This window comes from Ochotona princeps, chromosome 4 (assembly GCF_030435755.1).
Source record: "Ochotona princeps isolate mOchPri1 chromosome 4, mOchPri1.hap1, whole genome shotgun sequence".
Classification (NCBI taxonomy): Eukaryota; Metazoa; Chordata; class Mammalia; order Lagomorpha; family Ochotonidae; genus Ochotona; species Ochotona princeps.
The window spans coordinates 76064284-76085620 of NC_080835.1; the positions used below are offsets into that span (position 1 = coordinate 76064284).

The 21337-nt window shown below is 44.4% G+C and overlaps 1 protein-coding gene across 6 annotated transcripts in view; it reads right to left on the bottom strand.

Moving 5' to 3' along the window:
• Positions 1–21337, bottom strand: part of NCAM1 (neural cell adhesion molecule 1) — a 299382-nt gene that overhangs the window by 25906 nt on the left and 252139 nt on the right. For all 6 annotated transcript variants that reach the window (XM_012926925.3, XM_058663909.1, XM_058663905.1 and 3 more), the window contains exons 9-13: positions 13808–13958; positions 13308–13492; positions 12846–12942; positions 12325–12495; positions 10717–10848 (exon numbers count right to left, since the gene is read on the bottom strand). In XM_012926925.3, the coding sequence (XP_012782379.2) occupies positions 10717–10848; positions 12325–12495; positions 12846–12942; positions 13308–13492; positions 13808–13958 (736 nt within the window). The remainder of the gene's footprint in view (positions 1–10716; positions 10849–12324; positions 12496–12845; positions 12943–13307; positions 13493–13807; positions 13959–21337) is intronic.

Here is a 21337-nt window from a genome sequence, read left to right on the forward strand (position 1 = left end):
GCCACATGACAAAGTCACATGATACGCACGCACATGATTGGTTGAAAGGAAAGTGGAGGAGGTCACATGGAAAATACAAAAAAATTAAAAACTGATGTAAACAATGAGCAGGGAGAAAAATCAACAACAAAATCACAGACTAAATAAAAGGAGAAATCAAATTAAATTAGCAGCATATCTAGAAAACACTGGGAGCACAGTAAAACTGCCCAGAAATACAAGAATAATAAATCATAAAGGGCATTCGGTTAACAACATCAAAAAGCATTAGCTGCAGCTGCAACATTGCATGATTAATCCACACCAAGGAGCATGGGCACTTGTTTTGAGATGGGGGAGATATTTCCATCAGGGTCCAGATATCGAGGTCCAACCAGGAGACTGCTAAAAGAAAAGGGGGAAAAAAAAACAATGCAAGTTTTATTATTCACAAATTCCAGAAGCGTCTCAGCACCCCTGGGAAACAAAAGCCAGGAAACAAAATATGGGTCATTGAGGAAGCATCCGAGCTGAGGAAAGCATAGACTGTGCACCCTGGAAGAATAAAAGATTATATTAAATCAAGAGAATTTGTTTCATGCTTTTTCTGGCACAACCAGGAGGGGGAGCCTGAGTTGACTGAGGCTGGGAGGATGAGCATTTTATCTCCCCATCCCAGAACCTGTGATCAGATGCCCTGAACTTAAGGCATAAAAAAGAAGGCCAGTGTAGACAAGGGTCTAGGCTTCCTTTTGGTAGTTTACACAATGGCTTGGTCCACACTAAACGGTAGAGACTAAACCAGTGAACCCATGAGCTGGCAGTTGGACACTAAATGAGGATGTGGCCACTTCAGGGTGTGTGTTTAAGGGTGAGGATAAAATGCTTATCTTTCCACTGCATTGATAAGAATTTGCAATGAAAAATCTGATTTTTTTATTACTTTTACATTCTTTTGACCTTACATTGTTATCTATAATCACACCTGTGACCAGATGACCTTGACTTTTAAAGGGGGCTCTTGTAGCTTTCGGCCCTGAACTTGCATAGGTCAGTAGCAGCTTTGACCTTTGCCAGTTGAGGCTAAGGGAGCAGAGGGGCCAAGAAGATGCCTTTCTGCACAAAGCTCGCTGCTGGTTACAAATCATTAGTGACAAATACTTTAGCCAAGAGAACCAAAATCCCTTGCCACCATGAGACTCTAGAAGGTATGCTGCTTCTGGTCTGACATTTACACAAATTCTGGCAAGTTCCTTTCAGAGGTGTCCTGCAGGACACATAGACAACTTTGAGATTTTATTTAGGATACTTTCAGTCATGATAAATGGACCAACATACACACACACACACACACCCACACACAAAATTAATGGACTATTTTCCACACCAGATGAACAACTTGCAAATTTTTCGCATGCTCATAACTACCTTATTGTTAGTTCCACCACAATCATATGTACTATGTTCTGTCTTCCTGGCGATGATTATGTTTATGCTAACTACAGGCTGCTGCCCAACTGGGATGGCTTTTTCTTTATCTCAGTATTCACTGGGTCCTATAATGTAGATTAGTCATCAAGTGGTTCTACACAAAGAGACTACAGCTTTTATGCATTATCTCTGCGGGAAGAAGCGCTGGGTGTTTAAAAATGAAAACACATCAGGAGAAAGTGATTTCATTATCCCTTCAGGAAAAATCTGGAAGGAATGGTGTGTATTTCACGGATAGAGAAGAAGAACCTACAGCGAGACACATTAAAATGGACATCATGTGCAAATGCCCTCATATTGATGTCGCATACTTGGTGCTGGACACAGCTTGCACCAAGTTGGAAAATCAGAGAAGTCACTCTGTAGAAGAAAGAGTGCTGTTAGCTGTGGTCCTTTTCCAAATGGAAAAACACACCCCTCCGTCATCTGAATGAAAGCTGTGTGAGCGTAGCTCATTGTCACTAGCTCTGCTCTGCTGACAAAATGAAACCTCAAAAGCATCAGGAATTAAAATGCATCACAGCACACATGTGGGGGGAACACCAAGAAAGCAGACCCTTCACTGTGTCCTGAAGTAAAGGAAAAAGAAAAATAAAAAAGAACAATTTCATGCACTGTGCAATTGAGAAACTCTTTCCTTCTCCGTTCAATTGTGTATCAGCCAACGTAGGCCTGGGGAGCTGGTGCCAGGTTTTGTACACCTGCCTACTTCTGTTCAATGGCATGGATATTGTTCTTCTTTTCTTTTTTTCCCCTGTGCACCCAGAAACTCAATAACAATTTCAGGGCCCCATGCAGCTCTAGTGCTTAGACATGACAAGTGTGCACTCATGCTTCTATTGCCTTGTCAGGGAGCTTGGGCCTTCAGCACATCTTGGTAGGAGTATTATGGGGACCAGCCTGTTACACGTACGGTGGCTTCTGTTCTTCACTCTACATGATAGGAAGAGAGCTTACAGGCTGACCTGGGATTCTGTTGTCCAGCTTTTGCCCTGGACTTTGAACCTAGAGAGAGCTGGGTTAGGCTTCTTTCATCTATGCTATTCCTAGCATTCACACAGAAGGCTGCAAAGGAGGCAGATGGGAGGAGAGCCTCACTCCTCCCCATAAGAACTCTGGGTACAGCAAGACAAAGGAAGGAGTACAGTTAGGGTGCAGGGGCTCCCTCCTCCTCCTCTGTACCACTCTCTCCCATCTCCAAAGCAGCTGCTTTCACGACTCCTCCTTCTCAATCTCAGTGTTTCTGCAAATTCTCTCCCAGCACGCCTGAGTGAGGTGTGTGCATGTGTTAGGTGTACGTTTCAGAGGGAGGGGCAGCAATAGCTGGAAGGAGATGCTGTTCTTTTGTCTCCTCAGCATTTCCTCCATCCTTTTCTATTCTTAACTTGACAGGCAACTTGGAAAGGTCTCCTTGTGCACAGGGCATTCTACAAAGAACCACGTCGGTTCTGCTGGGGATACGCGGGGAGGTGGGGCTCTCGTGGCCACGTAGACGACATGCTTAGGAAACCACACCAGGCTTGCAGCCTGCATGCATTCACAACTGTTGCTTTGAAGAAAAGGGAATGCAACAGGCAGTGCTGTGACCCAGAACAGGGCTCCACAACAAGCAGCAGTAGAGGTCTGGAGGGAGCAGCTGGGCTCTCTGTACTCACTAGCCGGCTGTGTGGCTGGAAGGGCAGCAAGAGGCCAGGTTGCTATGGAAACGCAAAGGACAGAAGGGGCACAGGAAGGTGAAAGAGAGAATGGAGATAAATTAAATACATAATACATGTATGTCTCCAGATGATATATAGACATCACCCTAAAGACGGAGATGGTGCAGGAGATGGTTTGTTACTCCTGCTCTCAATATTCCTATAAACACTCTGAAGAGATTTTCAGAGATTTTTTCTGACAAATAACTCCCACACAGCAAAAAAGCAGCACAGCCTTCCTCTATTCTTACCATTAATTCTTTTTCTTTTTAAGCCTTTCACTATCATTCCTTTCTGTAACTATTTCAGAGGCAAGTAGAATTTGTCCTATATTTTAGAGGGGAGGTTTAAGAGGCTGAGTGACTCATCTGGGGCTGTGGAGCCACAGGCAGAGGCAGCAGAGCTGGGCCCGCCTGGTCCTGGTGCTGCAGCTCCTTCTGTCATAGTGCGGTGCTGGGAAAGGCATGGGGTGGGTAGGTGGGTGTGCTTCTGGGTCAAACAGATGGTGAGAAAGGGCTTTTGGGCTTGGGGCTTGAGCCACCTCCACAGGCAAGGCCCAGACAGATAAAGCCAGCTGTGCAGCGCCACCCTAGCATGCTGGCATCGCATCCTAAGCCTCATTCAGCTATGGTCTCAAACTGTTGTTCAACCTTAGAAAAACAGGTTCAAACCTTTGTGAAAGCAGCAGGCCTGGTGTGCTCTCCTCTTGTGGATTTAGAGGAACACAAGGGCAGAAGAGCGAAATAAAATTGCTAAGCCTGGGACTGACCACCAGACTGATTAGCATGATCACTCCATGGTACTGACCCAGGGTGGCCGAGTGGACTTGGGTCTACCTGCTCACATGTGCGGCTTGCACCAGCAGTGCGTGTTGGTCAGGGAGGGGAACCGTACATTAAGCATAGCGAGGCTCAATCACAGAGTGTTAAATAATTTGCCTTAAGTACCTACTGCCAGGCACATCTGTAGGCACACACTGTGTATTGTCTCCCAAATATTTACAAGAAATTATGCATCTATGCATAACACAAAAGCTTTAGGCCTCGGTATCTAATTTCAACATTTGAATCCAACTGTCCCAATTAAAATGAGGGTAACGGCACAACACCTCAAAGCATTTGGTATGCTCCTGCAGAGCAGATATTTTTCTTGGCAATCCCTTTGGCTTCTCCAAATACCAGCTCTGGCACAAGCCACCCTGACTCCTGGAGGCAGGGTTGGCTGGAGCAGCCTCGAGGTGCCTGACTACACAGTGCTCTGTCCAGAGTAAGACCCTTTGCTTGCTTCCTTGAATCTGGGAGACCCTATACCTATCCCTCTTCTCATTTGCTTCCCTAAGCCCTGGCTGAGCTTTCTGCCACTAGAGGTGAATTACTACCAGTGAAGGAGACAGCAATAAGCAGACCACACTGGCTGCTGGAAAGCACCTGCTGGGGAGACAGATGAAGAAAATAATACTCACTCTCTGGTGAAGACAATGGAACAGGGGTAGAAGAGCTAGCAGGAGCCGCTGAAGAAAGAAAAACGAAGGTGAAAAAAAAAGGAGGGGAGAAAGGCACGGAAGCACACAAACACGAAATGAAAACACACATGGTATGTCAGTAGGAGGGGCTAGAATGAGTTACAGTGGGGAAGAGAAACACCGTGCGTGGAATAGGTGGTCACAGATCCATGGGGCTCGGGGGGCCTTCAACCTTCAAACCATGAGCCTGGGCACCTGCCAGAACCTGCTGGTCAGGTAAGGGATAGGCTGAAAATAGCCGCAGAGGTCTGAAAGCCTGACGGGAACAGAGCCAATTGTGTGGGACTGTCTCCACAGGGTCAGAGGGCCCACAGGAAAGGACCTGGAACTCGACATAAAGTGAGCAAAGGAAGAAGTCTGAGGACATTTTATGCCGTACATGAGGGATCATCAGGAAATCCCTCGAAAAGTAAGTACGAAAATGCCACACAGGCATTTCAAATTTTTTGCAGCCAAAATACTTGTCTATTTTTTTTCCATATAGACAGACCCATCATTAGAGAGCACCATTGATTCGCTCTCCAGATGCCTACCATGGTCAGATGGACAAAGCTGGGATCCAGAATTCAATGTAGATCTCCATATGGCTGTCAGGAGGCCAATGACTTGAGCCATTACCACTAAGTATGCATGAGCAGAAGGCTGGAATAGGGAGCCACAGCCTCCACCTAGGCGCCTCAACGTGGGATGTGGGGTGCTTCACCACTAGGTCAAACACCACCTCAATAAACCTTTTTTATTCCATTTTCCATCAGCTTTTTAAAAGTCACTTTGTATTTCTTATCTACGTTTAAATGTAGCCATATATTTACAGTTATGGTATGTATTTGCAACCTACATTATCTATCTAATGCCAGTAAACAGTGGAATGGAAATGATTGTGCTGCTTAATGTTAAATATGGGGTCAGGTTCAATGATTATTTGTCATTCAGATGATCTTACAACCATTAGTGTCACTCCCTCCTCCAAAAAAATACTCCTACAGATTATGATTATTTGAGGGTATGCGTTTGGCTCAGCAGTTGTTTCTTAGAATGTCTATATCTCACACCTTGGGAAACTGGTTTTGGGACCCAATTCTCTTTCCAATCCCAGCTTCCTGCTAATGCATACCCTGAGAGGCAGCAGGTGATGGTTCAAGTGCTTGGGTCCCTACCACCCATGTGGAACACTGAGATTTGAGTTCTGGTCTCCTAGCTTTGACCTAGCTCAACCTTGGCTATTGCAGGCATTTGAAAGGAGAACAACAAAAGGTCTCTCTCCCCCCTTCTCTCCTTCTTTCAAATAAATAAAAATAAGTAAGTAATAAGTAAAAAACAACATTCTGAAAGCCTTTGTCATATAATTTGGGTGCTGCTATAGAAGAGTGATACAAGCCATATTTGGTGTCAACTCTCAGTCCCCCGGAGGATGGGGACACTGAAGACACAGAAGCTAAGTAATGCTCACCAACTTTCTGTATGGAGGATAGTTAGAAACTACACATCTGGAGTCTAGTGTACTGAATGGATCTTTGGTTTGTCACTGGCAAATATTCAGCAGTCAACCCATCAACAATCACAAAACAAAGCCCCCTTTTGAGAGCTCGATGAACACTGGGGAAGACATCAGCAAATCTCCAATACTGCCTTAATGTCCTGACTTGATCTTCCTCAAACACATGGAAGCAGCCACTAACTGCTTCTGATTGGATGATTTGGTTAGTTAGGGTAAACGCATATCATCTTTTTTTCCTTTGTTTACTCTTTGGCTTTAACTGTTAGCACCAACTTGTAATTCTGCCAAAGGGGTGGAATTTTTCTGTGCTTTAACCACATAAAAAAAGTATTTCCAAAATTTTTGTGGAAAATGAAATTGAAAGGTAATTTTATCTTGCTGGAAAAGATTTTGAAATCCATGCATGTGAAGGTTATTAAAAAAGTTCATGGATCTTATGAGAAAGGGATGCATGACTTCACAAAATTTTTGCGTCAGAATAAACTTATCTTTTAATCCCACTTTGCATGAAGTTTTTGAATTCTTTTCCTGTGTATCGGTGCATTCAACTTGAATGTGTAAGTCTGTTTTCTGAAGGACTGCATGCAAAAACAAAAATCTCAAGACACTATTTATAATGTCATCTATTCATTCAGAATCTCTACACTTCTAGAAGAAAACAGTCTGTTCTGCTTTATGGGACAGAGCAAAGTAAGAGTGAGTACATCCAGGCCAGGAAATAAGTTCTTTGGGGACGTGGCTCTGTCATGGAAGAAAAGGTTCCTAGTAAGTCCAGGAGTCCCTCCAAGCCAGCAGAGGCAACAAACTTTTCCACCTGAGTGTGGTGACAGCACAGTCGTTTGACTAAAAAGTACAGGAAACAGGAATTGGTTTGGCACCTCAGATTCCTCATCACCTTCAGGTACTTTTATGAACTGCACACAAAGGAACCTCTAAGTTGCTCAGCCCTGCTTTCTAATCTGCTGGCCCAGAAGCAAGAGTCTTGTCAATGTATCTGTTCATTTCCTGTTTTGATACATCTATGCCTTTGAACGATGAGTTGTTTCCATAATGAACCACAAAAGCAATACCACCATTGAAATATTTCAGCAAACTCCAAGTGATGAATTACCGCCAGATGCTTTTGTCACCTGACACTTCCTAACCCAAGCGGGGGAGAGCAAGCCTTACTGCCCACCTAGGCCCTGCTGCCTGCGGCTTCTCTCTGTTAGGGATGCAGCTATGCCCAGCACCCCACTCCAGTGTCCCAGAATGCAGCTGTGCATGGGATCCCCAATAGTATTAGAACAAGGGAAAGATGAGTCAGTGCCAGGAACCAACACAAGCACACAGTCAAACGAGGGCTAATTCAAATGACCTGGGTTCAGGCAACCTTTGTGCCAAGGAAGGAGTAGGAGTGGTAACTCAGAGAAAATCATTCTTAAAACTTGTCATCACATCCCAGTAGGGAAAAAGTATGGTTTGTTACAATGGTGGTAGTTGCTGCTATCACTGTCTTGGGGCTAGGCCCAATCTCTTCAGGGACAAGGGGAAGGCCATGAGTCCAAAGGGAAAGCCACAACGAAAAGGTCGCTTTGGTGAAATGATGTTATCACATGTTGAGCACCTCATCTCGCTGCAGTGCTTAAAAAGGGTGTGCTCAACTCAAGACAATGACTTGGCTCCTCTTATCTAAAAGAGGTTTGCTTTTTAATTCCTTAAGCTATAACTTTACTACATGATCGAGAAAAACTGACTTTTCGTGCCACCAGGCATGCCTGCTGCTGTAATCATTCATGGAATGATGAGACATGGAATGGGGAGATGAAGACACTAGTTTCCAAAGCGCTTCTCTGGAAACTTGGAGGCTTATCTGCTTTCATGCTAGCAGGTAATAAACAGTAAGGTCTAGAGGTCCACCTCTTGTTAATTAAAATTTAATTAAAATTTGGATTTTAATTAAATATTTCATTTTCAACATTGACTTTAACATATAACCTCTATTTTTACGATAGTGTTTTAAAAAAAAATACTCTAACAACTGTGGCCTTTCAAGTCCTCAATGCAGTTAGTTTGTTTCAGGTCTGGTTAGAAACTCAATGGAGACCTCATCTAAGTCTTCTTTTTAATGTAACTAAGCCACCACTCAGTCATTGGTCAAGTCTAAAGGGAGGAAGCTTGGAAATTCAGTGGCCAGACCAGTCAAGGGTCAACAGAAGATGCTGCCCTTCTGGAACCAGCCCCATGCTGACAGCTGTCACTCCTCACTCTGTCACCTTCCAGAGCTGGGGCGTTCAGACACCATCTCTGCTGAAATAGCAAATTTCGGTCTTGCTCAAAAATCTTCAAAAGTCTACATTTACCTATGTGGCTTCTGCTGCTGCTGCAATGCTTCTGAATATATTTCAACAAGGTAAGCTTCCTCGAGTGCCTTACAGGAGCTGGGAGATTTTTATGACAAGCACACACAGCTTCCTGCATAGCTTTTCTCTGGGCCTTACGGACAGGGCTGTCCTCCACTCTTCTGAGCCTGGCCCAGGTGGGAGTGAGGTTCGGGGGATGTTTACATAGGCTGAGAGAATCAGACTGCAGCAGCACTTCCTGTAGCTCTCTGCTCCCTGTGATCTCCCAGTCTTGTGTTTGCAGCTTATGGCGTTATGGTGTCCTTTTCTTGTGAGATCCCTATTTTTTTCCATGCTAGATGGGAGAGTTCTGGGGTTAGCTGGGCAGTCTTTTATAACCCTGGAGACACCCACGGCAAATAATCAAGAGCTGATGAACACAGCTGGGTGGAACTGGGGCGCAAACTCCCACAGCTGCCCAAGAGTATGCCATGACTCAGAACCCAAATCCATGCCACATGTTTATACCACAGGCTGTAGAGACCTCTACAATCAGCCCTGTTGCTTTCCTAAAGTTCTGACCTGCAAGACAGGAAAGCAAGCAAGAAATTGAGCTGCATTCTTTGCCTTAGAGCAACCATGAAAATCCTTTCAGGTTCTTCTTTTTTTTACCCTTGAAAAAATGTTGAACATGGTCACCTTCCTGTTGTCCTGGCTAAGGAGTGAAGGGGCTAGAGCATGGGCCTCAGGGGCCACGTGTGGACTTCATCATGCTTGGCTCAGCCAACATTTTGTAGTCACGGGGGCAATCATCACACACAAAATTAATAAATACACACAATTTCCAAAGACACAGAAGTTGCATGCTCTAAAAGAGGAGGAGTGTTAGCCTCTTGGAGTAACCTATGGTTGTTAACAAGGGCACAACTAGACTAAGGTCAGTGTGGTTAAAGTCCGGGCAGTACCATCTATGCCAGCCTCTAGGGGACAAGAAGGGACTGGAACTAAATTAAGAACTAGGACTAGCAGAGGTTAACACTATGTAGACAGGGAATGGGGTATGAAGAGGCACTTACGTGGAGGAGGGCTATCTGCATTTCCCATGGATGGAACACAGACGAAAAGAAAAAACAAGAGACAGACCCAAGAAAAAAAAATAATATGTAAAAGAAATGAACAGAATCTGCAGAGCACACGGAGCAGGAAGTTCAAATTGCCAATTTCAAATCCAGAAAGAAGCCATTTTCCCGTAGAAGGAGGATGACACGGGCTTTCCATTTCTGGGACAAGGGAGGGGAACCCCTTTGCAGAACCCCTGACTCCAAAGATAATGCATTAAAGGCTTCTCCACGTGCTTCTAACACTCAGGGGGACAGAGCGAGCTCATAGGGTGCCCATTGCCCACAGGGAATCAAGTTCTAGAGCAGCTGCAGCTAGAGGGACTGCAGATCTGCCCAGCACAACAACTCTGGGCCACAGAGGCTTGTGGCTAGAGCCTGGTTGCTGTGGAGTGGGACAGACCAGGACAGGCAGCATTTAAGGGAACAAGAAATGACCCGGGAACACAGATAGCAGCCTGAGTAGAATCAGGGAGAAGCAACCGTCTGGAAAGAGGTCGAGAGGAGGGGCAACTGTGACAAACACTATGTGTGTGTGTGTGTGTGTGTGTGTGTATGTGCGCTTATGTGCAGGACAGGAGATTCCAATGTCATGGTCCTTTTTTTCCCTTATGTAATATGGGATAGGGTTTCTACACTCGTGTCCTAACAGCCTCCATTTCTCTATGACCCACATCTCTGTGCATCAAAAGTTACACAGCTCTGCCACTGTCCTCACCCTCTTTATTCAAGGGTGCTCAAGCCACGGTGGCACCGGTGTCAAAACGAATCCTCCAAATCCCACCCCCACCCACCATGCACATTGCTATTTTGATTCTCTATGATAGTATGTTCCAACCCCCACCCTAGGGCTGTTAATCTAACAAGCTGTTGCAGTATCAGAACAGTGTCCCCAAGTCCCTTCACCCCCTCCTAAGGATGAAGGTTGTGGCTTAGCTGGAGGACTAGGAGGTGGGGCTGCCACGAGTGGATGGATCTGAAAGGCAAAACTGTCATCCAAACTGTGCTGTGGGTCATTTGAGGGTTGTCTCTGCTTCCAAAGAGCAGAGGGTGGGTGTGGGGCCGAGGAGGGGCAGCTGGCTTTACTTACGGACTGGTTGCGTCTTGAACTCGGACGCTGCACTGATCTCGCCCAACCCCTTGCCGTTGAGGGCTGCCAGTCGTACAGCATATGTCGTCTCGGGCTTCAGGCCCACGATGGTGACAATGCCTTCCATGCTGGCTGTGGGGAGAACATGGGAAGTGTTACAAAGGAGTGTCAGTCAATGGGGAGATGGTAGAGATGTTGGTGACATCCACACATGAAATTACCATGGGGTCCTGCAGTTCCACTCAGTAAAGGGGAAACAGAACATGAAGGGTCACCCGGATCCCCAGATTCATAGCAGCATCACTCACAACCGCCAAAAGCTAGAAACAACTCAAACGACCATGGGCAGGTGAGTGAGTGGGTCTATGAAATGCGGTATATGTACACAATGGAGTATTATTCAGGGTTAATATGGAAGGAACCTCTGACACATACCACAACATAGATGCCCTCTGATTCTGAGACACTAAGTGAAATAAGCCAGACACAAAACAACACATAGTGACAGAGTGACAGAAAGGAAAAGGGAGACTGCTACAGGAGGTGAGGCAATGAGGAGATAGCATTGTGTAGCTACAGAATTTTGGGATGGTAAGAAGGTTCTGGAGATGGATGGTGCTGATGGCAGTGACTTTAATACTACTGAATTACACACTTAAAAAGCCTAAGACTATTTTACTGCAGTGGGAAAATAGCTAGAGTTGATACTTTAAAAAGGAAAAAAGCTTGGTAGATAGATTATAAGATGGGATATACCTGCTGACTATGAAGTTTCAGGGGGAAGTTAGGAGGAAATAGGATCGCTTCCTTCTAGCTCCAATCCTAATTATGTGGTAGACCCTCTCAGTTCCAAACTCGCTTACCCCATAAGCAGGGGTGGGAGATTTCTCACCAAAACTAATTTTCAGTTAAACCAGGTCTGACCCTGTCTTTGAGTGACTGACATTGATGATTCAGTCACTTTCATGTCCACTAGACCACATGCTAGATCAATGAAAACGTCTACAAATCCAAAGCATCTGCCACTGAGTTAGTCCTACTAATATCCCCACGCAGAAGCTGGACATGCTGAACTCCAACTGCAGCCGGTCTGGGTTCAGTACATTCAAACTGCAAGATTCAAGGTCACCTTTAAAAGTCTATGGCCTGGAAAAATATCATAGAGTTGTCTCTGGAGCAGGCTCCTCTTGCTGGTTCTACTCATGAAGTTACTGTCACAATCATACAGCAATCCTTGAATATAGATTCCCACATAGGACACAGCACTGATAACCCACATGTGCCAAGCAAGGGTGGCTATACTCACTCCTCTGGCAGTGACTGGCATTGATGTAGGCCTTCTGTCTGGAACCTGGTCGAGCTGGCCTCATCTACCCTTCTAGGCCCATGAGAATCAGGCTGTGAGGCACCAGGGATCAGAAGGCTAATAATTCTATATGGAGATGTGACTGTGACCTAATCCTCCAGAGACATAAGTCAGATGGTAGGTGGTAGCCTTTGGCTTGCTCTACCCTATCCAGACGGGCAGGCAGGGTCTGGTGTGTAGCCTAGTGCTGGGTGCCGAAGCATTCATGATCCCCAAGGAGACACTAACTCTTGCTGACTTACCTTCTTTGGCATCATACCACTTGAAATGCCAGGCTTCTTCACCAACTGCTCTCCACTCAGCCTTGTATTTGAGGATGGGCACTCCACCTGTGGCCTCAGGCTCATCGAACTGCACTTGTGCCGTGCTAGAGTATGGCTCCACTTGGTCGATGGATGGTGAAGATGGGGTGTCTGGAGGACACATGTGGAGACCCAGGTGAACTCTTAGGAAACAAATCCAGTCAAGAGGCACAACTCTTCCAACTCTACTTACTCTAGGGTGCCTTGTCACTCTCAAATGTTTACTCTAGGGTACCTGTCATTGTCTCCTGTTCTCCCTGTACCTCTCCTCATGCGGTTCTCCCACAACACCTTCCATGCTCAGACTCTCACACCTCCAATGAGCCCTGCCTCCTTCATGACCCTATAGCTTTGTTACCACTGTTATTCTGTTCTTCCCACTACCCTGGCATCACAGAAATACAGCCAACTGGCTGAAAAGGACTAAGGGTGGTGTGAAAGCCACCATGAGGGACATTCACCTGCTTGAACAAGGATGAACTCCAAAGACTCCTGTCCAATGCGGTTCACGGCAGTGCAGTTGTAGTTCCCAAAATCATTTTCTGAGTCCGGGGTCACCTTTAGGAGAAAGGAACTCTTCAGTTATGAGTGTTGCATGAGATGGTCAGAGACTTACAGCCTTAATCACTGGGTTACATGAGCAAAGAACAGAACTAGGAAAGCACAAATCAGTAGGTGCAGCCCAGTCTTGAACAAGAGATAAAAGCAGCAAAAGGTTTCTTGGGAAGGACACACTGCACCCTTTTTCCATGTTCTGGCTTCAGGGAGATGGTGAGTGCGGTGGCAACAGGTGGCTGAGGACAATGTTTAGTTTCTCCTCTAGCCAATGTTTTCCATGCCCAGGGAAGCAAGAGGGAGCTGCTTTAGACAATTAGCTCCATTGTCAGACTGTGCCTTCTTGACCCTGCCCACCCTTGACTCACCTCCAGATAGCTGGCTGAGGGTGTGTTGTAGATCTTGATGTTGCTGTAGTTGGAGCTTGGTAGCAACTGACCATCTCGGAACCATGAGATTGTAGCACTGGGGTAAGCAAACACCTCGCAGGTGATGTTCACCTGGTTCCCCTCCCACGTGTACACAGCCACGGGCCCCTGTAGCTTGGGGGCATCTGCAATGAATGGCAGCAACTATCAGGATGGCTGGTATTAGCACGAAGTCCCCTGTATCCTGTCTCATGGTGCCAGGAAGTGGGGGGTACCCTGAATCAGAGCTAGTGCCTGGTGTTTTACATGGGAAGACACAAGGGCACGGAGGAAGGCTTATAAAAAGGCTGAGGATGCTGCATGGCTTGGCATGGGGCACTGCTCTGAAATGGCTTAGAGTTAGCCAACTGCCACCTAGAGTACAGCCTGCAGGGGTGCAACTTGGGCCTTCCCTCCCCATCCCCCCATCTCCACCCCACATTTTTCCCGTTATTTCTCACATTGCACTTCAAGGTACATGGACTGGGAATCCTGGCCAATGGTGTTGCTGGCAGTGCAGATGTATTCTCCAGCGTCTGTATACTGGATGCTCTTCAGGGTAAGGGATGACACGCGGGCGTGGCTGCGTACCACCATGTGCCCATCCAGGGTCTGCCAGGAGGGAAGGGAGAGTGTCACAACCTGAGGTAGGGCAGGGAGCTATGGCAAGGGAGGGGACTAGGAGACTGGGTCATTGCTTGTCTGTGCCCAACCTCACATCTCTCTCCTGACCTTAGTCTTATATATTACTTAATGGTAGAGGTTTTGGGGAGCAACATGAGAATTTGGGTATAACTAAAACAGAAAATAGGACTTAGTTATGTCAAATGGCCTGAATTGTGTGTCAAAATTAATTAGGGGCAAGAACTGGGTAGGTCCCCCAAGATTGCTTGAAATTTTTGAAATGGAAGCAAAAGCCCTGGCCAGTAAAGAATAAGTGAGATTCTGGGAGCTTGAACTCCCTTCCTTTCCTACCAGTCTGCCTGTCTGCCAGTTCCACAGTGTCTGCACACAGAGAAATCTGAATGGGCCCAGGATAAGGAATTATACAAGACATGCACATTTTTGCAGGTGCCTCTCTTCCCTGGATGCTTAAGCGTGAAAGAGTTCTAGAATAGAGTCACATAACTCAAAGCTCAGGAACTACTGAGCTGGAGATGGGGGTAAATGGGTTCCTTCCCAGGGACAGTGGTACGGAGCATTCCATGCTGATTTAGGATCTTTGACACCATAGGCATCATTAGTTTTAGACCCTGATACTCCTTCTGGCTTTCTGAGTCTCTGGCATTACAGTTGGATCAAGAAAAGAGTAAGTATTTGATCACCAGGCAATACGTACTAGGCTATTTCTAAGGGGCTCCCTTCTTTGGCAACCTAATTAAATTAAATGACTACTGACCCAGGAAGGATCTTGGGCCTGGAGCCCAAGTTCATCCTCAAGGAAGTTGGCAGTCTCAACAAGAGGTCTTGAATTTTGTAGACTAGGCCATTTCTTCTATCTGCTTTGAGGATATCCTGCCTCTGACACCTGGGTTATCTCTCATCCCATTGGTTAGGTCTTTAGCCAAGGAAGGGACACCTGGCTTCATGTTCATCTGAGATGCTGGTTTTTAAGTCTGAAGCCCAGGACTGCAATGACATACAGTTGCCAGTCTGAGAATCTCAAAAACAAAGCACTGCTGACCTGCTGCTCCAGCAGCAGACGTAGCATGTGAGGCTACACCCTAGCACTAACACATCTAGTCCAGTTCAGTCATCTAAACCCCATGCTATCACATCTGGAGGCCAGGAAAGGCTGCTATAAAGAAGACAGCAAGGTCGTGCACAATCATCCCTCTCCACTCCCGAGCACCAGCCCTCACTGAGATGAACGGCCTGCTGCTTCCATTTGACCCAGGGGACTGGTCAGTAGAGAGGAGGCATCCGAGAAGATGCCATACATACATTGATGAGAGAGAACATTCAAGTGTGGAACACTTCAATGGAAAGTCAAGACATCTAGGTTGTGGGAAACACTGGATCTTAGGTCTCTTTTCCTCATGGGCGGACAATGCAGTGTTGGGAACATGTATTCTGCATGTGGCCATACACAACCTCGGCCCATTGGTCTATCTAAGGAATGTCAACGGTGTGAATCCTCCCTTGCAAGTATCTCTTAAGACCTGGCATGACCTGCCTGCTGTGCAACATCTTATGCTGCACACACAAGAGTGAAGGCAGAGAAGACTGGAAGTCTACCTCCAGCCTTTGTGGTCACCCCGCTGTATGAAGTGTTACGATTTTTAGCGACCCAGACAGGACTTGTTCCAGGGCTGCCAAGGCATAACGTGGCAATCTGACCATAATCCTCAGGAAGGCAAGAGAATATTTCCTCAAGGAAGTGATGCTGTAAGCAAAAGAGTAAAGAAAGTTGTGTAGGTATAAGGAAGCTGTTGTCAGCAACAAAGCAGACGCTGAGCACTCTCTGTCCAGAATCATCTGGAAAATGGTGTAAGAGAAGCCCAGAAAAGGAGTGACATGGATGATCATTCCCCCTCACCCCACCAATATGACTTCTAAAATTCCTCTGTGTGGGAATTTCTTTAATTTAATGATGGGAACAGATTGGCAAGGCCATCTCTCCACAGAGAATTCTCACTTTCCAGTGGCTCACTACAGGTTTGATGATGGGACTATTTGTCAGCTGCCTAGTTTTGCCTTTGAGGATTTGAAGGAAGATTCCAGTGTGACTAGAGTATCTTCTTGCTGAAAGGCTTCACTCTGGCATCAGGACAAAGTTGGGGCCAAAGCCATGCTGATGGTGCAGTTGTCTTGCCAAAGGAAGGGGTGAACTCCAGCCAAGAGTGGAAAGATCACCATCTCAAGAAAACTCCTTTTCTAGCTCTGTGTCTCATCCCAACATTTCTATCTCGCTTCTTCCAGAGCCAAGGCTTCTCAGAGCACACAGCAGCAAAGAAATTGGTCACAATCCAAGTCTTCTTTTGTGACCCTCCAGACTTGGGTCTTTGGCTCTGTAGCAGACCAACAGGAGAGAATGGGACTTCTGAACCCCACAGAGGCATTGACTTAAAAGGCAATTATGCCCAAAGTAAGGCTCTCATGATAAAGACCCTTCTGGAAAACAGAGAGTGAGGTGCCTGCTTTTCTGGGAGCAAACCAATTACTTCTACTTAGGATACTACTTATTCTCTTAACATCTATGGAATGCTCCTGATAAATCTCAGTTCAGTCTCTAACCAGATCTAGTCAGAATGACAGAAGGAAGATGTAGAAGGCCACGAAGCATGAGATTTGCAGCTGCTAAAGAACAGCTAATAATTAGCCCTTCTTCTCTCCCTTCCCTAATCACAGTGAGTCCGTGACTTTGGAGCAGTAAAACAATCAGCAGGTGACAGCACTAAGTGGTTCCTGCGCATCTGCACTAAACTAGAGTTCCTGTGACATCGAGGAAGGTATGATGCAAACCAAACTTGCAAAGAATTAATCCTGATAACGGCAGTGTGTTCATGTGCAGAAAGTAATATTAGTGCCTGCGGATAAGCAGTCAACTTTTAAATATTAAACCATATTAAATATTTATAGCCATGATCTGTACACATGAAGTATGTGTTCTGAATAATCATCATTCCTGAAAGACTAAGAGGATAGATTTACTGAATCAATCCATAGGATCTTCCATGTCTACAGTATTAAAATTTCGAAGTTTCAACTAGAGAAGAGATGAAGGTTATGTTTTAAAAGTAATTTAAAGACTAGGTCCTTGAATCTCACCCTAAAGTATATTGGTTCTAATAAAATAAAGTAAAAAGCATACTGATCCTTACACTACTACATGTATAATCACAACATTTTACTACAAGTGAAGCCACACAAGTCAGGTCAAACATAACGGGCATGGTCCAAAATAGGGACTTTCTTAGAGTATAGTAATTAAAATCCAAATATTTAGTTTCAAAATTCAAACTAAGTCCCGCAAGTACCCAAACTCCACAAAGTCATCAGGGAAATTTCAAAGGTTAAATGCCACTGATTTTAAAAATCATAAAACCATTTTCAGCAAACCATCCTAATCTCACAAATTTAATGCTCCATAAAAGTAAAATGGATGTGTTTAGTAGTATGGAAAAATCAACAAGAGATTTCTTTCGTGCTGCTTTTGATGATGAAATGTGATATGATCATTTACTAGGACCAATCATTGCAAAACGAGTGAGCAACAAGATGAGTTGGGCTGGAGGGGAAAGGGCTGAGTGAGTTTTAGATCAGAAACCCCGTGACTTTGTAATCCAAAGGCACATCAGCCATGTGGGTCAAAAACAATCTCATCATTTCACAGCGCCTTGCCTGGGAATTGGGACAATTTCTTTCTATCAGTATAATTACCTGGATGTTATTTTTTACTACCAGCAGCAAGAAAACAACATTCAGTTTTAGAAAATAATAGTTTCATTCATCCATTCCCAACACAGCTTGCTTGCTCATTCTAAAATGACACTATTGCTCACTAACGTCTACCACTATTGACCTATTCTTTAACTAAAGTACTGATTAGTTTAGCATGTCTGGTTATTCAACTGCAATGGTGAGTTAAACTGCAATGTTTTCAAAACTAAAGACTGGCTAGTGGTCAGGTAAGCTATACCTCTTGTTTCTCTGGTCGAGTCCACGAAGCCTGGAGAGAACAAGATATAAAACACAACAAGAAAGCAGTAAAATTTTACAACATGTTGCTTTAAAGAATTGATCTATCATACTGCATTCCGTGCACATGCAGCTTCTTTTTAATTCAGAACTTTTTCCAAGGCTCACTTTCAATGGTGTGTTTATTACCCAATTTAGTGTAGGATGTAGCTTATGTTCAGCTTCCCCCACCTCTTCTGCATATTAAAATGTGCAATTCAAAGGTAAAGGCTTTCCTAATCTTTGGTGGGCATATGTACAGATATCATCAGATATATTAGACTGCTGCTCCAACACATCTTAAATATTCCTACTATTGGTGAAACTAGCGGTTCTAACCACTTCCAGAGATGCTTAGCGAGCAGGCTTCCTCCTTTGAATTTTATTAGATAGCTTTTCAATGCCATTTTATGCTCATGCATTTTATAACTCTGCATGCATTCTAGTAAATACCAACTTTTTACTTAAATAAAAAAGAAATAAAGCAAGGAACAGGTAAGTCCATTAGAAATGAGAAGTATGAAGTCATTGAAATTATGGGTCAGAAAGCTTTGAGGATACCAAATGCTGTGAGGTCTTCAATCTTTATAAGCAGAGAAGGCCTGGATGGCATGTGGACTCAAGCAAATACCATTTTTACCAATGATGGTATTCATAAAGGAGTGGGCCAACTCAGAAATACAGAGATTTGGGGGAATGTTTTCACCTGCATGTAAAATTTTTAAATGTTTCTGGTACATGTGAATTCACTCTGCTTCTAGCTATTCTGTTTTTATCCCGAGAGTCAATCTGGCTGCCTTGCTTTTGTTAAGTGGCCTGAGTGCTTGACTGTCCCAACGGTCAGATGGAAAAGGATTAGAAACAATGCTAGAAACAGATTCATATCCATGTAATCCAGGGGACACAAGCAAGTTAGCAAACATCAAGAGATCACAAAATGCAGGGGGAATTTGGGAAAAACAAGCATGAAAAGACTGAGCTATGCCACATGATGTTGGTATGAAGAAAGTGAGAAAGCAGGAACATGCACAGACAACAGAACAGTGGGTCAACACATCAAATGGGGTTGCCAGTTTCACATCACTCAGAAGGTTTTCTGTGACATACCAAGCCTGCATATTTTAAAAGGGATATATCGTATGGAATAGTTTTCTTAAATCCGATTCTTTTCATGTCTTCTGTGGCATTTGGAATAAGTAATTGCTAGTAATAATGCTTTCTAGTAACTTGACCTTTTTTTATCTGTGTGCCTGGTGGAACATTAGGAAATGTCTTTAGCCCTAATCATTTGTTGAAGGTGTGGTCACTTTAAGACAAGCTGATATGCAAACATGCATTTATCAAACAAATGAAGATAATATCAGTAATGTTCCACCAAAGAATAGCTCTAGGTTGTTTTAATATTTACATGTTTTATGATCTTGCAGATAAGTCTACAGGAATATAAATCGCAACTAAAGTTAGGTATCCCTATAATTATCTTATCATGATTCTATTACTCCCTGTTACACATTTGCCCACCCTCTGGATAAACCATGTCTGACTCCTCAATGCAATCAGAGCTTCCAGTGTTTAAATGTGGGCTCTGGGTTTGTATTGAATGAGGAATTCCTCCTGGTGAAAAAGAAAACTGCAGAATTTCAACAGTACTCACTTATTTGTGGGATATGCTGTCAGCCCAAGACTCACGGTTCATCAATTTCTTCCCCTCCTCTGTCTCTTCTGATGTCAAGTCTTTACTTCTTGCCTCTCCCCTAATCATTAAAGTTTCATATGCTTTTCTTTCCCAGTGATTTTAAAGGCACAGAGATATTTAAATGAGAAAATGGTGGCTTTTTTTTTCTGCAGGGAAAGAATATGTAAACCATCATCTCTGGGTTTCTTTCAGTATTTAAATGGTTCCTGGAATTTAGTTCCACTTACTCAAATACCTGGCAATATTTAAAACGAATCCAGGTAGGATGCATTAAGAAAACACAAATGTACAAACTTTCTAAAGTATCACAATGACCTTCACACACATGATTACAAACTGAATTGTTATGACAGTCAAATATTTTCTTTTTTCATAATGCAAGAGTGACCACACAGAAAGAGAAAAATTTTGGACAACTGATCTACCTTAGTGATCTCAATGAACTCAACAATAAGACTTGGTATGACTACTGCCAGTTTCTAAAACAAACTGACTCAACTAGGTGAAGCTTAACAACCTGGCATTGAACTCAACTCAGAGACATGATATCTAGGCCCTCTGCTCTGGTTCTTGTTTGTCCCTCCCTTTACTGATGAAGCGCAGCATTGGTACCCCCCAGAAAGTCAACGTGTTAGTGGCCGAAAGCTTTTTTGACACCCTTCCAAAAAGAAGGGTACCATTAGACTCAACTAAGCAGCAAAGCACAAAGCAAAGCTGCAGGAATGAGCTTCACAACTAACTGTATCATAGGGGTCACTGAACTTTTCACAACTGTCACCAAAATCACGAGAGGGAACTGAGCCTCCAAGGTATCAGGTGCTGGACCTTCTGAGTCATGGCCAGAGGGAAACCTTGGCAGCTTAAAGATTCTATACTTGACCTTATAGCAGTCAATGTTTTTATCAGTGATTTGACATATTTCAAGTAAGTGTTCAAACAAGCTTGAAAGCAAAACCTCATGCAAATTTTAGACGACAGTTACAATGGGAAGGCTGTTGAACTGCCTGCCTATAGGCTCCATGCTTCAGACTGGGGTCACTGCTGACTATCTCATTAAATTTAACATGCATGTATTTCAACCCAGATGGGGTTGAAATAGATTTCTAAGGATAGTTCTGATGTTGGTCCTGGCTAGCTGGTAAGATGAACTCAAATACTCATTCTCAAGCCAGAAGGTGTTTGCACCTATGACATATTTAGAAATGATCAGAGGTGGCTAGTGGCTTTCATGGGAAGGGGATCAGTGATGTTCAATGTCTGACAATGAACAGGATAGTTTCAGGCAATGAAGTTTCTTCCCAAATTACCACAGTGACTCTCTTGAGAAACAGTGTAACAAAATGCAACTTTTTGACAGAAATCAGTAAGACAATCCACTTATTGATTAAGCAATCAAGCACAGAACAAGATGGGAGACGTGCAGCTTAAATGCAGTTTACATAAAGCAGATCCGGGCATGTTGGTTGACCAACAGCTCAACATGTGGCCGCAGAATGAGGAAATTGAGAAAGAGCTAATGCAATGATAACTGTCCACCAGCAAGGGAGCCATAACTTCACTGGAATCTGCATGTGTGTGACACTGAAGGCGTGACAGTGTTCCACGGGAGTACCAG